At 40.7% G+C, this 20,022-nt stretch overlaps 1 protein-coding gene across 4 annotated transcripts; it reads left to right on the forward strand.

Annotated features, from left to right (window-relative positions):
- Positions 1–11,104: 11,104 nt before the first annotated feature.
- On the forward strand, positions 11,105–18,816 carry LOC110532776 (tumor necrosis factor receptor superfamily member 5-like). 4 transcript variants are annotated; one of them, XM_090185332.1, is made up of 12 exons: positions 11,105–12,144; positions 12,732–12,831; positions 12,928–13,053; positions 13,163–13,318; positions 13,463–13,550; positions 13,684–13,918; positions 14,048–14,137; positions 14,297–14,339; positions 16,563–16,744; positions 17,406–17,486; positions 17,608–17,671; positions 18,319–18,816. In XM_090185332.1, exons 1-7 carry the CDS (start codon positions 12,115–12,117, stop codon positions 14,090–14,092), a joined length of 780 nt encoding a protein of 259 aa, XP_090041458.1. In that variant the 5' UTR covers positions 11,105–12,114; the 3' UTR covers positions 14,093–14,137; positions 14,297–14,339; positions 16,563–16,744; positions 17,406–17,486; positions 17,608–17,671; positions 18,319–18,816. The 4 variants fall into 4 exon arrangements, with proteins under 4 accessions (XP_090041458.1, XP_090041456.1, XP_090041457.1 ...); XM_090185330.1 differs by lacking the exons at positions 14,048–14,137; positions 14,297–14,339 and having other exon boundaries at positions 11,142–12,144; XM_090185331.1 differs by lacking the exons at positions 14,048–14,137; positions 14,297–14,339 and having other exon boundaries at positions 11,142–12,144; positions 17,608–17,695; positions 18,319–18,408.
- Positions 18,817–20,022: the final 1,206 nt, after the last annotated feature.

A 20,022-nucleotide genomic window follows, 5' to 3' on the forward strand; every position in this document is an offset into this window, starting at 1 on the left:
AGTTTATTTGTCACATGCGCCGAATACAGACCTTACAGTGAAATGCTTACTTACAGGCCCTAACCAACAGTGCGATTAAAATAAAAGAAAGTAAATAATAGGTATTAGGTGAACAATAGATAAGTAAAGAAATCAATACGACATTGAAAAATAACAGTAGCGAGGCTATATACAGGCACCGGTTAGTCAGGCTAATTGAGGTAGTATGCACATGTAGGTACGGTTAAAGTGGCTATACATATATGATGAACAGAGAGTAGCAGCCATGTAAAAGAGGGGTTGGGGGGGGGGGGGCTCTTGGACCTAGACTTGGCCCCACTTGCCATGCTGTAGCAGTGAGAACAGTCTATGACTACTATGGCTGGAGTCTTTGACTATTTTTAGGGCCTTCCTCTGACAACGCCTGGTACAGAGGTCCTGGATGGCAGGAAGCTTGGCCCCAGTGATGTACTGGGCAATTCGCGTTACCCTCTGTAGTGCCTTGCGGATGGAGGCCGAGCAATTGCCTTACCAGGCAGTGATGCAGCCTGTCAGGATGTCGGTGGTGCAGCTATAGAACCTTTTGAGGATCTGAGGACCAATACCAAATCTTTTCAGTCTCCTGAGGCGGAATAGGTTTTGTCATAACCTCTTCATGACTGTCTTGAAGTGCTTGGACCATTCTAGTTTGTTGGTGATGTGGACACCAAGGAACTTGAAGCTCTCAACCTGCTCCACTACATCCCTGTCGATGAGAATCGGGGCGTGCTCAGTCCTCTTTTTCCTGTAGTGCACAATCATCTCCTTTGTCTTGATCACGTTGAGGGAGAGGTTGTTATCCTGGCACCACACGACCAGGTCATTGACCTCCTCCCTATAGGCTGTCTCGTCGTTGTCGGTGATCAGGCCTACCACTGTTGTGTCATCTGCAAATTAAATGATGGTGTTGGAGTCGTGCCTGGCCATGCAGTCATGAGTGAACAGGGAGAACAGGAGTGGGCTGAGCACGTACCCCTGAGGGGCCCCTGTGTTGAGGATCAGCGTGGCGGATTCTACCCTCACCACCTCGGGGGCAGCCCGTCAGGAAGTCCAGGATCCAGTTGTGACTTCCAGTTGCAGAGGGAGGTGTTTAGTCCCAGGGTCCTTAGCTTACTGATGAGCTTTGAGGGCACTATGGTGTTGAAAGCTGAGCTGTAGTCAATGAATAGCATTCTCACATAGGTGTTCCTTTTGTCCATGTGTGAAAGGGCAATGTGGAGGGAAATAGAGATTGCATCATCTGTAAATCTGTTGGGGCAGTATGCAAATTGGAGTGGGTCTAGGGTTTCTGGGATGATGCTGTTCATGTGATCCATGACCAACCTTTCAATGCACTTCATGGCTACAGACGTGAGTGCCATGGGTCGGGAGTCAGTTAGATAGGTTACCTTAGTGTTCTTGGGCACAGGCACAATGGTTGTCTGCCTAAAACATGTTGGTATTACAGACTCGGACAGGGAGAGGTTGAAAATGTCAGTGAAGACACTTGTCAGTTGGTCAGCTCATGCTCGCAGTACACGTCCTGGTAATCCGTCTGGCCCTGCGGCCTTGTGAATGTTGATCTGTTTAAAGGTCTTACTCACATTGGCTGCAGAGAGCGTGATCACACAGTCGTCCAGAACAGCTGGTGCTTTCATGCATGTTTTAGTGTTATTTGCCTCGAAGCGAGCATAAGTGGTTTAGCTTGTTTGGTAGGCTTGTGTCACTGGGCAGCTCTTGGCTTTGCTTCCCTTTGTTGTCTGTAATGGTTTGCAAGCCCTGCCACATCAACGAGCGTCAGAGCTTGTGTAGTACAATTTGATCTTAGTCCTGTATTGACGCATTGCTGTTTTGGTGGTTGGTCGGTTGGCGTAGAACGATTTCTTATGAGCTTCCGGGTTAGAGTCCCGGGTTAGAGTCATCGATGCACTTATTGATGAAGCCCATGACTGATGTGGTGTACTCCTCAATGCCATCGGAGGAATCCCGGGAAATATATTCCAGTCTGTGATAGCAAAACATTCCTGTAGCTTAGCATCTGCTTCATCTGACCACATTTTTTATTGATCTAGTCACTGGTGCTTCCTGCTTTAATTTTTGTTTGTAAGCAGGAATCCGGAGGATAGAATTATGGTCAGATTTGCCAAATGGAGAGTGAGGGAGAGCTTTGTATGCGTCTCTGTGTGTGGAGTATAGGTGGTCCAGCTTTTTCTTTTCCTCTGGTTACACATTTAACATGCTGATAGAAAATAGGTCAAACGGATTTAAGTTTCCATGCATTGTTTCTGGCTACTAGGAGCGCCGCCTCTGGGTGAGCGTTTTCTTATTTGCTTATGGTGGAATATAGCTCATTCAATGCTGTCTTAGTGCCAGCCTCTGACTGTGGTGGTATGGACACAGCTATGAAAAATACAGGTGAAAACTCTCTAGGTAGATAGTGTGGTCTACAGCTTATCATGAGAAACTCTACCTCAGACGAGCAAAAGCTCAAGACTTCCTTAAATATTGTGCACAAGCTGTTATGTTTAAAAATACATAGCCCGCATCCCCTTGTCTTACCAGACGCCACTGTTCTATCCTGCTGGTACAGTGTATAACCAGCCAGCTGTATGTTGATATAGTCGTTGTTCAGCCACGACTCTGTGAAGCATAAAATGTTACTGTTTTTATTTCCCGTTGGTAGTGTGATCTTCTGCGTAGCTCGTCAATTTTATTCTCAAAAGATTGGAGGGAAGTGGGGGTTTATTTGATCGCCTACGAATTCTCAGCAGGCAGCCTGCTCTTCGGGACATCTTTGTCCGCCTCCTCTTCCCGAGAGAGCAGTATATCCTTAGCATCGGGCTCGTCAGAGTCGTGAAAGGAAAAGAAGGATTCTGCTAGTCCGTGGTGAGTAGTCGCAGTCCTGATGTCTAGAAGTTATTTTCGGTCATAAGAGACGGTAGAGGCAACATTACGTACAAAATGATTAAAAATATAAATGGTTACCTTAGGGCACATTCTCCTATCATTTCCTTGTAACCATATCTACTGTTTGTTATGCATTTCTGTGAATTACTTAGTTAGTAAATAAATTATTTTAAGACAATTGATGTATGGATGACTCATGTTGAAGATTGGGTTCGTGCGGATAACAAACAATTTACGACATTTGGAATGAGACTAACGTGAGGTAAACAATAATTCCTTAATTCAAAGACTAATTGATCAGATAATAAAATATCTGAAAGTTTTATTAGGAAAATTATAACGTTGTAATCTGAATATTTTCCTTGGTGCCCCGACTTCCTAGTTAATTACAGTTACATGATTAATCAGTTTTACCGTGTAATAATAATTAGAGTTATTTGATAAATAAGTCTTCAGTTTTAATGATGCCAAAGACACGACGACACAGTCTAATTCTAGATCTCTGTTGGTTCTGGTGTCAGTTTTAGTTTGAACAGTCTAATTCTAGATCTCTGTTGATTCTGGTATCAGTTTTAGGTTGAACAGCCTTTTAAACTGATGTTTCAAGGTCTTACATTCTTTTTTGTTTCTTTTTCATTTTGTTTTAGTTTAAATGTTAGTCAACCTTTATGGTTCAAAGGCAGAGGGATAGATGACGCTGTTATAGTTAGATCACTTTTATACTGTAGTTAGTGTCATGGATAGATGACACTATTATAGTTAGATCACTTTTATACTGTAGTTAGTGTCAGGGATAGATGACACTATTATAGTTAGATCACTTTTATACTGTAGTTAGTGTCAGGGATAGAGGGATAGATGACGCTGTTATAGTTAGATCACTTTTATACTGTAGTTAGTGTCAGGGATAGATGACACTATTATAGTTAGATCACTTTTATACTGTAGTTAGTGTCAGGGATAGAGGGATAGATGACACTATTATAGTTAGATCACTTTTATACTGTAGTTAGTGTCAGGGATAGATGACGCTGTTATAGTTAGATCACTTTTATACTGTAGTTAGTGTCAGGGATAGATGACGCTGTTATAGTTAGATCACTTTTATACTGTAGTTAGTGTCATGGATAGAGGGATAGATGACACTGTAAAAGTTGTAGCACTGCTGTGGTAATCAGTATATGTCTGTATACCCACTAAACCAAAGGTCACACGTTGTTGTTCACTACTTAAGCTACAATACTCTCACAGAACTCTGAAATATACAGTACAGAGAAATTCCTACTTCCTACCTGACCTCTGACCACATCCTCATTATGAGAAATTGTCAGTTCTGTCAGCTCCTTTTGAAGCACAGTGATCTCTTGGTCTATCTTCACCTCTTCAAACTGACAGATGAGTGATTTCCTCACCAAGCATCACTATGTTCTGCTCCTTTAAAAAGAGGGGTTACAATACCACAACTACAGTCAACCTCCAATATGATGCACACCCCACTGAGCCAACGATAGTGCTAACAACCATCAGATCCTTCTAGATCTACTAGGGGCCATTTAAAGTGTCTACAGGGAGGTTTTCAGACTGGCCCTCACCAATCTGTATAACATGATGAACCTTCTCATGTAGTAGGGTCATGTACCATGGTACCTTCCCCCCTGTGTCCTCAGCCATGGTGGTAGTGGTGAAGTTAGACTTGTTCTGATGACCCTCTCTAGCTGATCCTGGCTAAACCTGCCATTTCCTTTTGTGGAGCCGTTCACCTGCAGGCTTCAGTTACATGCAAGAAACATTCAATACCTTCACTTTATTCACACAGTTTTCTTTTTACTGAAGTTGTTTGACCTTCTCTCTCTGACCGTTGACTGGATTCCTGGTCATTTCGGCCTGTAAAACAAAGCATTATTATCAACTAAGAGTGATTAAATGTGAATTAAAAATGTAAGTCACAGTTTATGAACTGAATTCAAAGTGGGGTTCCCACCAGACAAGAAAGGTTGAGTTTGACAGTCTGTGATGCTGCTACAGACCGTTTCAACATTATAGAACATCTCTGGTAAGTCTGGGTACCTGGTTTTCCTGGGAGTGTGGAGGGGTCCAGCAAGTCCTTCACAGGAGCAGACTTACATAATATTACATAAACCACCATGAAGGAAATGTTTACTAAGTGTATTTTTGGATGTAAAGAAAGTTCATGTACCATATTATTGTAGAAAGCAGTGAATTTTTTTTATTTCACCTTTATTTAACCAGGTAGGCAAGTTGAGAACAAGTTCTCATTTACAACTGTGACCTGGCCAAGATAAAGCTAAGCAATTGGACACAACATGGAGTAAAACAAACATACAGTCAATAATAGAGTAGAAAAGTAAGTATATACAATGTGAGCAAATGAAGTGAGATGGGAGGTAAAGGCAATAAATAGGCCATGGTGGCGAAGTAAATACAATATAGCAATTAAAACACTGGAATGGTAGATTTGACAGATGAGTGTGCAAAGTAGAAATACTGGGGTGCAAATTAGCCAAATAAACATCCCATCTATAAATATATACAGTAGGGGAAGAGATAGTTGTTTGGGCTATTTATAGATGGGCTATGTACAGGTGCAGTGATCTGTGAGCTGCTCTGACAGCTGGTGCTTAAAGCTAGTGATGGAGATAAGTGTTTCCAGTTTCAGAGATGTTTGTAGTTCGTTCCAGTCATTGGCAGCAGATAACTGGAAGGAGAGGCGGCCAAAGGAGGAATTGGGGTGACAAGTGAGATAGTACATGACCCTACTACATGAGAAGGTTCATCATGTTATACAGATTGGTGTGGCCCAATCTGAAAAGGCTACCCCGGGACGGCAGGGTAGGCCTAGTGGTTCCAGCGTTGGACTAGTAACCGGAAGGTTGCAAGTTCAAACCCCTGAGCTGACAAGGTACAAATCTGTTGTTCTGCCCCTGAACAGGCAGTTAACCCACTGTTCCTAGGCCGTCATTGCAAATAAGAATTTGTTCTTAACTGACATGCCTAGTTAAATAAAGGTAAAATAAATATATATCCCTGCTGGAAAGCGTGCTACGGTAATATAAGTCGTTAATAATTAATTAGTTAATAATAATTTAGGATGTTAGACGACCCGTACTTATGTTTACATTTTACCAAGATCAAATGAGAGAAAGTCTATAGTACAGTTATATATCTCTATGGTTATTACATAGAAGGTTTAAACATTCCATCACAAAGAAACACGTTCTATCTCTATGGATGCTGATGTCTTAGAGTGGTTTGAGGGGGCCAATCAGAGTGAATGAGAATAAACATGCATTCATCATTCTAAGATCAGTCCTAAACGTGTATGACTTACTGCGACATTGCAGCATTATTGTTTGTATTTCGTGTTTTATTTTATTACAGTTACAAATACATGACAACAGTGGGGATTACAGAAACATATTCATCAAATTAAATTGCAGGTTAAATGTTCTTTAAAAACAAAATAAAACATACATTTAATATGGATTCACAATGGTGCTAATATCCACTCAGAATAAACATTATCCCTTTTGATTACCTTAATGGGTATTTAAATCCAGTATTAGTCTGCAGTGTGTTCCGTTATCCTACAGACACGACACATTGTGACATGGTACTTGAAGAAGAAACGGAGGTTATTAATTTGGTACACTGTTTAGATTGAGCACATCTAAGCGAAGTCTATATTTGTCATGACAATATAAACGGATGGATGCGTGGCCATATTATATATTGGCTGATTTGTCGATCTGGAGTGTAGGTCATTGTTTTGAAAGCGTTATGAAATGTGATAGTGTGAAATCCTGTATCTCCAGTGACAATAATTCTATAGCCTAGTTATGATGCGTTCATACACGATGTCCAGATTTTCACAGGCGGACCATTTACAAGTTAAATCATGAAGAGAAATGTATTTTACCATCTGATAAAACATAGGCTTTCACCAAATTGATTTGTATTTCTGGGGTGGATTATCCACTTAAACTGTATAGTGGATTATCAGTAGGTTGCCTCCCACTTTTCGCAAACTTTATCTGGAAAGTCAGAGTGAAAGTAAAATAGTTCAACTGCGAACCAAGACGGGGTAAGATACAGGTTGTGTGTATATGTAGAAATAGCCTACTTAACATGTACCGTGCAGTAACTGAAAAAATAATGACATACTTTAATTGTGATTAATGAATGTATTTGTAATTTTATGACAAGGCTGATCTCTTCCTTTTGTTTTCAATGTCTGTTCTGCCTCTGGTGACTCAACTGCTTTTTAATTTGAAAGTGTGGTGCTAAACTCAGTCGAATTTTCCCTGTTCTTGAAAATGAAAAGCTTTGGCCTTCTTATTTTTAAAGAAAAATTATTAAAATGTTGCTTGTTTGCAACAACAATAAAAAACGGACAAAATAATATAGTTTACGTCAGAAGCCCTGAATTGACCTGGCTGTGCTGTACACTCTAATAATAAAAGATTGCTGGAGGATCCTTTAGGGGTTCTTCAAATTGAAACTGTGGAGAACTTCTATAAATTCTTCAAAGAACCCCTTTTAATCGATCCTGGGGTACATTCTTTAACTCTTCCATCCCCAATTATTAATAATAATACAGAGAACAATAACAACAAGAACACAATATTTCAGTTGTCAGTGTTTATGATTTTAGTGGCAAAGCACAATTTAAAAATCCAAAGATCCAAAGATGAGAAAAATTCCGATCCGAGCCCCAAGTCCAATAGATATATCCTCTGTCTGTTGATGTTCTCCGTATCAATAGCCAGAATTATTTTGCAGTGCATGGTGATCTAACAGGTTTCCTGTTGTATTCCTCAGAGTTGTAGGGAGAGTGAAGTGTGTGAATCCCAAAAATTGCAATTATACAGATGTTTAAAAGAAACGTGTGAATGGCAGTATTCATACCTTGGTTTTTGTGGTAAATGTGAATTTACTTTTGATTATGTTTTTTATAAAAATCCCTTGTCCATAATGTAGAGGCTTCTGGGATTTTCATTGACGAGGTCAGGGAGGCTGCTGTGACTGAGTCCTATAAGGTTTTAGAGAAACCAAAATGAACTGTAGATGATGTGATCTGCATAACATACCAATTGTACATACCTTTGTGTACCTGCTGCTCAGTATACCTGCAGACTCACACACACACACAAGTGAGAGGTATAGTCATCTGCACCCAATGCAGCTATAGCCTTCAACATATTCTTACCTCTGTTGATTTGCTATCTGTTCAACTGTCCATTTTCTGTTTTATAAATCATTTTAAAGGGAGAAAGTGTCAAACACTGCCATTTCTACAAAAATGAAAAGATGATCATAAAACAATATCAATTTAGATCATACAAGGGAGAAACATTACCTTATATTCAGGAAATCTTTACATTTTTCAGTTAAGTGCCTGCACCTGCTGTCATCTCAAATTCATTGAAACAGTACAACTGGCATTAGTAAATGTATTGGTAATGCTACTGATGGAGCTGCAAACATACAAGACCAGTACAATGGTTTCTCTGCCTTGCTATCCTCCCACTCTCCCAACCAAGTACATGAGGTGTTACACACACACATCCTGACTCCTGTGATTGCAGACACAATAGGAGTAGTTATGTCTGTTCTCTCTACTAAATAATCTGGCATTGTTAATTCCAGAGTCCTACCAAATAATCAATGTGTGGAAAAAAAGAGCCTGGACACTCGCCACAGACGTCTCTCTCCTATAGGAGAAACACGCTGGTGGGCCAAGGATGCTGCTCTGAAGAAGGTCTTTGTATTCTTTGGCGACCTACAAAATGCTCTGTTTGTGGATGTAATTCTCACCTTGATGGTTATTGAAGAGATGGCAGGTCAAAGGCCAACTGGACGTGTCAAGGCCAGAGCATTAACAGAGTCTCTGCTCAAGATACAACACAATCTTCACTGCCCAAACAGTTCTGTCTATATTTGAGAATACGTCCCCTCTCTCCAAGTACCTTCAAACCAGTGGCGTGGACATCCTGACAGAGGGATGGTATTGGGAACACGAGAGGCTCTGCAAAATAATGTGAGGGACTTGATGTGGAGAGAGCTGCAAACAGCTTCATGCAATGGTCCACTGACAAGCTGCAAGAACAGGATGAAGACAACGAACTGGAAGTGCAAGCTGAGATGCCTCAGAAGAGAACAAAGAAAAGGAAGACCATGCCATGATACCATGATAGGGATGCAGAGAGGGTCTACAAGACTAAGGTGCACTCTGTTATCATGGATACAGTCACTGAGAGCATCTGTCAGCGCTTGCTGACACCAGGCACGTTGTACACAGACTTTACTCATCTGGACCCCAGCAGGTTCTCAGAGATACAATATAATGGATTGCCCCAGACATGACTTGCAAAACTAAGCAAACTCTTGTTTAAGTTTGACAACTGAGCAGCTGTCAGTACTTTGCAGTGTGAGTTGACTAGTCTTGCCAGTCAAGGGGAGAAACTGAAAACATCAGCAGTGGAGAAGTACACAACCAGGACTGAGTGAGATACCTGCAGATGGACATGATGTAGAATACGTGGAGATGATGAATACAAGTTGTTCAACATGTAAGAACTGTGCTGTATGTTCTTGTCAACGTCTGCGGGGGTACATCTTGTTGACAGATGCTTACCATGTTATAGGCCTGGGGTACAAGTTCCTATTCACTGTTTGTGTCACCCAGGTAACCTGTGAGAGGAGCTTCTCAACTAGAGGTCGACCGATTAATTTGAATGGCCGATTAATTAGGGCCGATTTCAAGTTTTCATAACAATCGGAGATCGGTATTTTTGGGCGCAGATTTGCCGATATATATATATTTTTTTTACACCTTTATTGAATCTTTATTTAACTAGGCAAGTCAGTTAAGAACACATTCTTATTTTCAATGACGGCCTAGGAACGTTGGGTTAACTGCCTCGTTCAGGGGCAGAAGGACAGAGTTTCACCTTGTCAGCTCGGGGGATCCAATCTTGCAACCTTACAGTTAACTACTCCAACGCAATAACGACCTGCCTCTCTCTCGTTGCACTCCACAAGACTGACTGCCTATTATGCAAATGCAGTAAGCCAAGGTAAGTTGCTAGCTAGCATTAAACTTATCTTATAAAAAACAATCATGATCACTAGTTAACTACACATGGTTGATGATATTACTAGATATTATCTAGCGTGTGCTGTGTTGCATATAATCTGACTGAGCATACAAGTATCTAAGTATCTGACTGAGCGGTGGTAGGCAGAAGCAGGCGCGTAAACATTCGTCAAGCATTGCGCTATTTATGACTTCAAACCTATCAACTCCCAGATGAGGCTGGTGTGACCGAAGTGAAATGGCTGGCTAGTTAGCGCGCGCTAATAGCGCTTCAAACTTCACTCCCTCTGAGCCTTGGGGTGGTTGTTTCCCTTGCTCTGCATGGGTAACGCTGCTTCGATGTGGTGGCTGTGGTCGTTGTGTTGCTGGTTCGAGCCCAGGGAGGAGCGAGGAGAGGGACGGAAGTTATACTGTTACACTGGCAATACTAAAGTGCCTATAAGAACATCCAATAGTCAAAGGTTAATGAAATACAAATGGTATAGAGGGAAATAGTCCTATAATAACTACAACCTAAAACTTCTTACCTGGGAATGTTGAAGACTCATGTTAAAAGGAACCACCAGCTTTCATATGTTCTCATGTTCTGAGCAAGGAACTGAAACGTTAGCTTTCTTACATGGCACATATTGCACTTTTACGTTCTTCTCCAACACTGTTTTAACATTTTTTAAATCAAATTGAACATTCATTACCTACTTGAGGCTAAATTGATTTTATTGATGTATTATATTAAGTTAAAATAAGTGTTAATTCAGTATTGTTGTAATTGTCATTATTACAAATACAGTTTTTTATTTTTTATTAAACCGGCCGATTAATCGGTATCGGCTTTTTTGGGTCCTCCAATAATCGGTATCGGCTTTTTTGGTCCTCCAATAATCGGTATCGTCTTTTTTTGGGTCCTCCAGTAATCGGTATCGGCTTTTTTTGGGTCCTCCAATAATCGGTATCAGCTTTTTTGGGTCCTCCAATAATCGGTATCGGCTTTTTTGGGTCCTCCAATAATAAGAGTTGAGAAAAGAGGTCAACCGATTATGATTTTTCAACCCCGATACCGATTATTGGAGGACCCAAAAAGCCGGTACCGATTATTGGAGGACCCAAAAAGCCGGTACCGGGGTTGAAAAATCATAATCGGTTGACCTCTTTTCTCAACTCTCAAATTCATAAAACATCGACTCAAGAGCACCCTATCCTACGATCTCTTGGAAGCATTTATTCTGATGGCAACTGAAAAGGAAATCCTTATGGTCCTGGATACAGATGATGTCATTGACAGGGTGACAGAGAAGAACTGCTGTGACACCTGCTGACAAAAGGGTAGGGAGGGCAGAGTGACAGCAGAAGAGAACAAGAAGAGACAGGCTGACAGACTGACAACAAAGTTACAGACAGAGTGACAGATCAGAACAAGGAGAATCACAGACAGACAGACAACTGAGGAGAATCACAGACAGGCTGACAGACTGTGACAGATCAGAACAAGGTGAATCACAGACAGAGGGACAGTGACAGCAGAGATGCAGAGACAGACAGCACAACAGGGATAAAACAGACTCAGAGGCCCAGTTATAGTGATGAGTTGTATCTCCAGACTCCAGTGGTGTTTTAACATGTATTGTTTTAAACATGAGCTGGTTAAAAAAAAGAGGAAGACCATGTTTCTTCACTCACTGGTACAGTAAAGGTTGGGAATCTCTGTACTATAGTGTACTACTGATGTTATATAATGCAGGTTAGGAGAGTTAGGTTAAGGTTAGGAAAGGCGTTGGCGGAAATGCTCTCCTCACCTGCTACAAAAATCACTTCCAGTCGTAGCTTTATCAAGTGTCAAAGATGGCAACATTCTCTGATAACTACATGCCTATTTCTGTTTCATACTTCTCAAAGTTGATAACTAGCTTATTCATTTTTTCTTCAGTGATTCAATTCAGTAAGATATCATCATTTACTAATTGAAAGAATTATATTGACACGTACTAAAATACATTAAGTCTGCAGGTCAGTTCATCTGGATGCTTCAAAACTCCTAAGAACCTCACAAATCCAGTGTGTGGGTCTTCCAGTGAGTTGGAGAGGATTGAGGAACAATGGCACAGTTTGAAACCTTGACATGGACTGTGAGTGAAACTTTTCTGTTTTATTTGGCATGTTTAAAAAACTATTATCAATGTAAATATTTCCCCTATGAAATATAAATCAGAGTTATTATTAGCCTAATCGTTCTGTCCATTTTAATGAAACCCTTTAGAAAAAAACGTGGTGGAGAGATGTACATTTTCACTAGGTCAGCGTTTCCCAAACTCAGTCCTGGGAACCCTAAGGGTCCTGGGAACCCTAACATTTCGTTTTTTGCCCTAGCACTACACAGCTGATTCAAATAATGAACTCCTCACCAAGCTTTGATTATTTGAGTCAGCTGTGTAGTGCTAGGGCGACAACCAAAACCTTCACCCATTTGGGTCCCCAAAACCGAGTTAGGGAATTGCTGACCTAGATTATCTTGGGGTTTTTGTCACACATTTAAAGACAAATTAAAAACACGCCAGTTGGCGCCACCACACACACTCACAAAATAGTCTTTAAAATGGTCCCACATAATTACTATCATTGTTTTTGAAATGTGAATATTTCTGTAAGTTTTATAAATACACACCATCAGTTTACATTTTTGTGATTTGTTTTCTGACATTTTCTCTACTTCCAGATACCTATTATATTGGTGCTTGTAAGCATTGGATCCTGTATTGCATGTGGTAGAGCCGAGTACAGAATAAGGGATGAATGTTGTCCCATGTGTTCACCAGGTAAGGATCCTCTCTTTACATCATATGAATCACCAGATGATAATACATCATCAACACTAACAGAAAAACATGACATTGTGATTCTCTCTTCCCCAGGAAATCGTGTACATAGGCATTGTACTGAATTCACCAGTACCAGCTGTGTGCCCTGTGTTGATTCTACGTTCCTTGATGAGCCCAATGGTCTCATAAAATGCAAAGTGTGTATCAACTGTGATCCAGGTAAGAGTGGTCCTGTGTCTGTACTGAAACCCAGACACAAACACTGATATGTTCTATGCTGTTAGGCTTTTATCTGCATCAGATAATAGATGCCATGTTTTCTCTCTAGGTTTGGGTTTGAAGGTAAAGCAGCCATGTAGACCTTCATCAGACACTGTCTGTGGGACACTGGAGGGGTTCTACTGTCTAGACCCAACTAAGGATGGTTGTAGAGCAGCCCAGAGACACAGCAGCTGTAAACCTGGTCAATACATCAACCACACAGGTTGGTCTTCTGTCTCATCATAATACTCATCGTGTTGTCATAATTCAATTTAGTCAAGTTGGTAACTCCAGTGTGAATAATCATTAACAGTTAATGGAATTAAATTAGTAGGGGAAAACTAAATGCAATTATGTATTTCTGCAGGAACAACATCTACAGATACTGTGTGTTCTGACTGTACTGGTGATACCTATTCAGATGGATCATTTACATCCTGCCAGCCACACACACAGTAAGTTCACATATGTTTACATACATCAAAAGTGTAGGATAAATAATACAATATACTACAGTAAAAATATACAATATCATGGAAAGTTGAATGATCAAATTGCTGTCTCAGACTGTTATATTATGTGTTACAGGTGTAAATCCTTAGGTCTTCAAGAACTTAGACCAGGAACTCATTGGTCCAATTCTGAATGTGGACCACAATCCTCAAGAATAGAACCTAGAATCATCATTGGTGTTGTTGTGGCATCAGTCCTAATAGCTCTTGCAACAATAACAATAATACTTAGAAGGATATTTGTAATTCTAAGGAAGAAAAGAAGTCTAACAACAGTGACTTTTTCTCCAGTGACAGTAAATGCTGTAGAGGTATGTTGATATAATCTACATGTTGAACAGTCACTGTGCTAAGGTTAGCTGAGCAGATGATATTATTGTTCTACTTACTCTGGGCTGAACTAGAAATGTTTCATTGAGTAATATGTTTCCCTCTATTAGGCATCGTCAGATTTAGAGGAAACACCAAGCAATGTAGTACAATGAAACAGAAGAAAGTACAGCATCTTGCAGGTGTTAGTTTTGTAAATGGTGAGATGTCAAGAACTTCAGCCGTATGACTAAAAGTGTATGCTCTATTACTGCACGTTATCAATACAATGATGACAACTAAGATATGATCAAAGGGCTATGAAACTATAGCTTCACTTTCACACGGTCCTTGTTCATTACTGGTTTATTCTCCCACAGATTCAAGCTCTGACCGCACTCATCATTACAAATGCTACCTGAGGTACGTCCAGATTCTGTACACTGTGGTAAATGTGATCTACATTCAATTGTTTCTTGAAGTTGGTTTCTGGCATATTACTGTTGGATAGGATTTTATGAGGGTTGCCAAATTGGAGTAAAACACTGTATTTGTCAGTGTTTTTTGTGCACTAGTATCCCAAAGTATTAAGTGAAATCAAACATAGAAAACAGTATTGGCAGCAATGACATTTTTTTTAAAGGTAAGGCTACTATTATATTATGATTATTTTGGTGACAAACTGGTTGACTTGGCGCTCGGGTACAGCTTGCTATGTGGTAGCAGAGAGAACAGTCTACGACTGGGGTGGCTGGAGTCCTTTTTAGGGCCTTCCTCTGACACCGGTTAACCAATGCAAATGAATAGGGAAACATTCAAAGCTTATTAATAGGACAACATTTAGCGTAATTGGGAACACATATGGCGCGGGGAGGAGTCAAAGGATCCTAGTCAGGCTATTGTTTCAGAGAACCTCTAGGGCTTCATGTGTATCAAATCTGTAGGCGTTAGTGGGCTAAATCAATGAGAAATATAGCTGAAATGTGCAGGCTTTGTCATGATCTGTGATCAAAATAGGCGGGGGTGTTTTTGGTTCTGTTTAGGCTATAGGTTATGGGTAAGTACGCAGCTGCACTGAAATGAATAGCCTGATTCAATGCGATTCTCCTGAATAAAAATCTGTTCAACTGTTTGGTCTATGGATACCGCTTCTATCTTTTTGGTATTTTTGTATAGGCATAGCCTACCACTACTATTCTAAATTGCGGAGATTTAGGATTACCAAGAACCCATGTTGAGTGTGAGCAAGACCTTCGATCATCTAGTGGACTATGCAGAAATAATCGCGTAATTCATCATTGTTAAAGACTATATCGCTTTATATAATCTGGACTGTTGTTTTTACTAAGGCTTAGCAAACAAGGGGCAGCATATGCTTTTTACCCATTTCTATAACAATAGTTAGTCCTATATCCTCACATACCCACTCAATTCAAGCCCTGCTTCTAACCATAAGACATCTCAGTGATTGTGTCTGTTAAACCGTTGAATTTGTGGTAAACTGGGAACTCTGGGGGCAGGACAAGGACAACACTAAAAGGCCACTGAACCCACACGTGGTGCCTGCACGATACACAGAACCCAGACGTGGTGCCTGCATGATACACTGAACCCACACATGGTGCCTGCACGATACACTGAACCCACGCATTGTGCTTGCACGATACACTGAACCCACACATGGTGCCTGCACGATACACTGAACCCACACGTTGCCTGCACGATACACTGAAGCCACATATGGTGCCTGCACGATACACTGAACCCACACATGGTGCCTGCACGATACACTGAACCCACACATGGTGCCTGCACGATACACTGAACCCACATGTTGCCTGCACGATACACTGAACCCACACATGGTGCCTGCATGATACACTGAACCCACATGTTGCCTGCACGATACACTGAAGCCACATATGGTGCCTGCACGATACAGCATTAGAATACAAGTAGTACTAATCATTAAGGTGGTTGTCAGCATGACTTTCAACTGCACAATATGCATGAATTCAAAAACGTTCTGCTGAGTTGGCCCTAGAAATGTAGCCTAGATAGTATCACTTCTTTATGTCCCTTGTGAAACCGGTTCTACTACCAGCAAGTAAGTACACTTCTCTCCACAGTTCTGAGGGAAAGACATTCACCCAAAAGCAACTTTTTACTGAATGACTGTAGACACATCATTTACAATTGATAGTCTTTTAACATCCCCCACAAACCAAATAGTTGTAACCTACAACTAGATGCGAACTCATCGAACTGAACAAATCGAACTGAACAAATAAAAGAGCAATGGACTTTTAAAAACGTCCCTAACATTCCCTGTATACAACTGAACCTTGGCTATTTTCAATTCTCTGCCTGTTTCATTAAAAAAAACTGCAAAAATACTGCAGGGACTTTCCTAGTCATATAACACATGCAGAACCTGCTCCACCTGTCCCACCATGCCTTACTGCCCTCCTGATCTAACAGAACTGGACAGGGGAAAACAAATACCATAATGCTTTCACCTGTCTCCTGTTTAGATCAATGACAATGAAAGAAAGGAGATAGAGGAAGCCACTGTAGACTATTGAGGTGCACCCCTACAGTAGGCTGTGGCTGCCTTGTTATCAGTCTTGTGTTTCTCTCCCTCAGGAATGGCAGACCAAGGAGCTGCTCTCACTTATGACTCCACTGTCTGATGAAGAAACAAAGCCGCTTGATGACAATGGATCCTCCTCAAGAGGTCAAAAGGGCAGACTAACATCCCAGGCAGTAACATCCCAGTCTGCTTCAGTGGTCCAGAAATCAGGAGCAAACACAGAAGAGATGGATAGGTAAGAGATGGCAGTATCATAATCAAACCCAGACTCAGAGATGGATAAGTAAGAGATAGCATTATCATAATCAAACACAGACTCAGAGATGGATAGGTAAGAGATAGCATTATCATAATCAAACCCAGACTCAGAGCTGGCACCTCTTGTTACACACGGGCAGGTAAGATGGAATGTTAGAGAGCTCACCAGATTGTAGTCCTAAAAAACTGACCTAAGTTACCTCTGGTTTGTTCAGACATTCCTATGGGGAAGGAATAGGGTTTTAGGATAAACGTGTAAAATAAGGTCTGAGGTTAAAACAGAATTAGGAAATCTTATACGTTTTGTTCTATGAGATATCAGCGGGTTAACATGACCTTCATGAATTATGAAGCGTTTGTGTGCTTTTTATGATTACATAAATGCTTAGAAATTCACAAAATGTGACGTTAGCTGATGATTATCTCATAGACAAAACTCCTAAGCCTGTGTTTACCACAGACCTTATTTTCTACACTCATCCAAAACCCCACCAAAACGCTGTTCATTTCCCCATAGGCTTTGTCCAACGAACCATGGTGGAATTAGTGCCTACAAGAAGACCCCATTGCTATTTCTCTCTGTAGTAGTGTTGTATTAACTAGGCTTATTGTCCTTGTCCTGTGTGTGTATGAACCAGTGATGATTCGCTCACCCCCTGCCATGTCAGCTGACCAGGAATGAGGCAAGCCGCCTCGTTACCCCTGAGACTGTCTGGAGGGTAAGCTACAGAATATAGGTCTCTCCATGGGTGGGAGATGGATATTTAAGCTAATCAACACTCCCTTTATTTTATTGACTTGTTGAATGATTGATCCATTCATCCTTTCATCCCTTCCCAGCCTTCCTCTCCTCTGAGGACCCAGCGAGGGTGGAGCACAGTGAGACACTTCTACAGCCAGAGAGGTGAGAGGTCACATGGTTTAGATGGTAAATATTTATATCACGTAAGCAAAAGCATGTATGTTCCATCATCTACAGTACCAGTCAAAAGTTTGGACACCCCTACTCATTCAAGGGTTTTTCTTAATTTTTTAAAACGATTTTCTACATTGTAGAATAATAGTGAAGACATCAAAACTATGAAATAACACATATGGAATCATGTAGTAACCAAAAAAGTGTTAAATATTCATTTACATTAGTGAGAAATTGTCCACTGATTCATGTAGTTTCTCTCCCCTTTTGACAGTTGATTTCCTCTCAGGAACCCACATCTGTTCTTTGTTATTCTCTAAGTAATGTAACGTGTACTTTTCCCCACTCATTCACCCCATCTCTTTACATAGCTTATACATATTTGGTGGCCTGATTGCATCCAGACTATGTCAAATTCTGAACACAATGCCCATCCTGGCAGATCTGAACCTAATGCGAGCACAATGTGACTTTCGTGAATCCAGACTTAATGCAGCTTGGAGTGATCGGATGACAGGAGTCACCTTTAAGTGCCTTCAAAGTAATAGATATGTAAGATGCTACATATCTATTACATTGAGTGTTGTATATACATAACATGACTAAATATGTTTATTTCTGTGTTGCACTGGCAGTCAAGAAATGGAACAGCAAGGCCACAGAACATGGCATACGCAGAGCTGTGGGAGACCACCTGAAGCATTCCCCTGGTAGAGCCAGAGGATGGTGTTTACCAAACCACCACCAAACATCTCCAACAGGCTTGAAAAGTGCGATTGATCTGTTTGATCAATTTTTTTTTGTTGTTTCAGTTTTCATTAGTTGAAACAATATAATTGTAAAAAAAAAAAAATGTCAGTTGGTTGCATAAATAATGACGATTACTACATGTTATATGAAATATCAAAACGGAATTGTTCAAATGTAATGGCTATAATTCACTTAATGTTAAGGTATGGAATAATAAATGTATCCTTTTTCACGCTGGATGTTTGAAATATGAGCAGGTGATGATTCGAGTCATAGTTCTTCATTAGTGGAATAAAGACAATTAGCACTAATGTTGTACAGAAATACTGTGTGTAAATACTGGAGTGATGTGTGATGTTAATAAAATGTCCATAGACCAAAAATTGTTATACTGCGTTCATGTGTATAGGCTGCAAGTACGTTGAAATTAAGTTGTTTTCAAGTCGTTGAAACTTTCAACCAAAACTAAACAGAGATTGGACGTCGGGCATAGTCGTCTTTTCAACTACATTTTGCTAGGTGGGTATAGCCTGCCACATCTTCCATCCTCTCAGGCCAGAGAAAGAATGAATGAATTAATGGTTGGATCAGAATCACAGTTATAATCATTGGCCATTACAGAAAATTAGGTAAAACCACAAGTCTAAATCCTTATCTCCATCCATGACTAATTTAGGAAAGGGATGATTTTAACTAGCTATCCACCGAAGGCCAAATCCAAACAGGCTTCCCTTCATATTTTTTGGGGGTTCCGCCAGAGTCATTTCAAATCTAAGTTTCTTTGTCACGTGTGCCGAATACAGACCTTACAGTGAAATGCTTACTTACAGGCCCTAACCAACAGTGCGATTTTTATGTAAAAAAATAGGTATTAGGTGAACAATAGATAAGTAAAGAAATAGATACAACAGTAAAAAGACATTGAAAAATAACAGTAGCGAGGCTATATACAGGAACCGGTTAGTCGGGCTAATTGAGGTAGTATGTACATGTAGGTATGGTTAAAGTGACTATGCATATATTATAAACAGAGAGTAGCAGTAGCGTAAAGGATGGATTGGCGGGTGGTGGGTGGCGGGACACAATGCAGATAGTCCGGGTAGCCAATGTGCGGGGGCACCAGTTAGTCGGGCTCATTGAGGTAGTATGTACATGTAGGTACGGTTAAAGTGGCTATGCATATATGATGAACAGAGAGTAGCAGCAGTGTAAAAGAGGGGTTGTGGGGGAGGGGGGACAATACAAATAGTCCGGGTAGGCATTTGATTACTTGTTTAGGAGTCTTATGGCTTGGGGGTAAAAACTGTTGAGAAGCCTCTTGGACCTAGACTTGGCCCTCCGGTACCGCTTGCCATAATGTAGCAGTGATAACAGTCTATGACTAGGATGGCTGGAGTCTTTGACTATTGGAGGCCGAGCAATTGCCTTACCAGGCAGTGATGCAGCCAGTCAGGATTATCTCGATGGTGCAACTGTAGAACCTTTTGAGGATCTGAGGACCCAAGCAAAACCTTTTCAGTCTCCTGAGGGGGAATATGTTTTGTCGTGCCCTCTTCATGACTGTCTTGGTGTGCTTGGACCATTATAGT

The sequence above is a fragment of the Oncorhynchus mykiss genome, chromosome 9 (genome assembly GCF_057628025.1).
Source record: "Oncorhynchus mykiss isolate SJ-2025 chromosome 9, ASM5762802v1, whole genome shotgun sequence".
Lineage (NCBI taxonomy): Eukaryota > Metazoa > Chordata > Actinopteri > Salmoniformes > Salmonidae > Oncorhynchus > Oncorhynchus mykiss.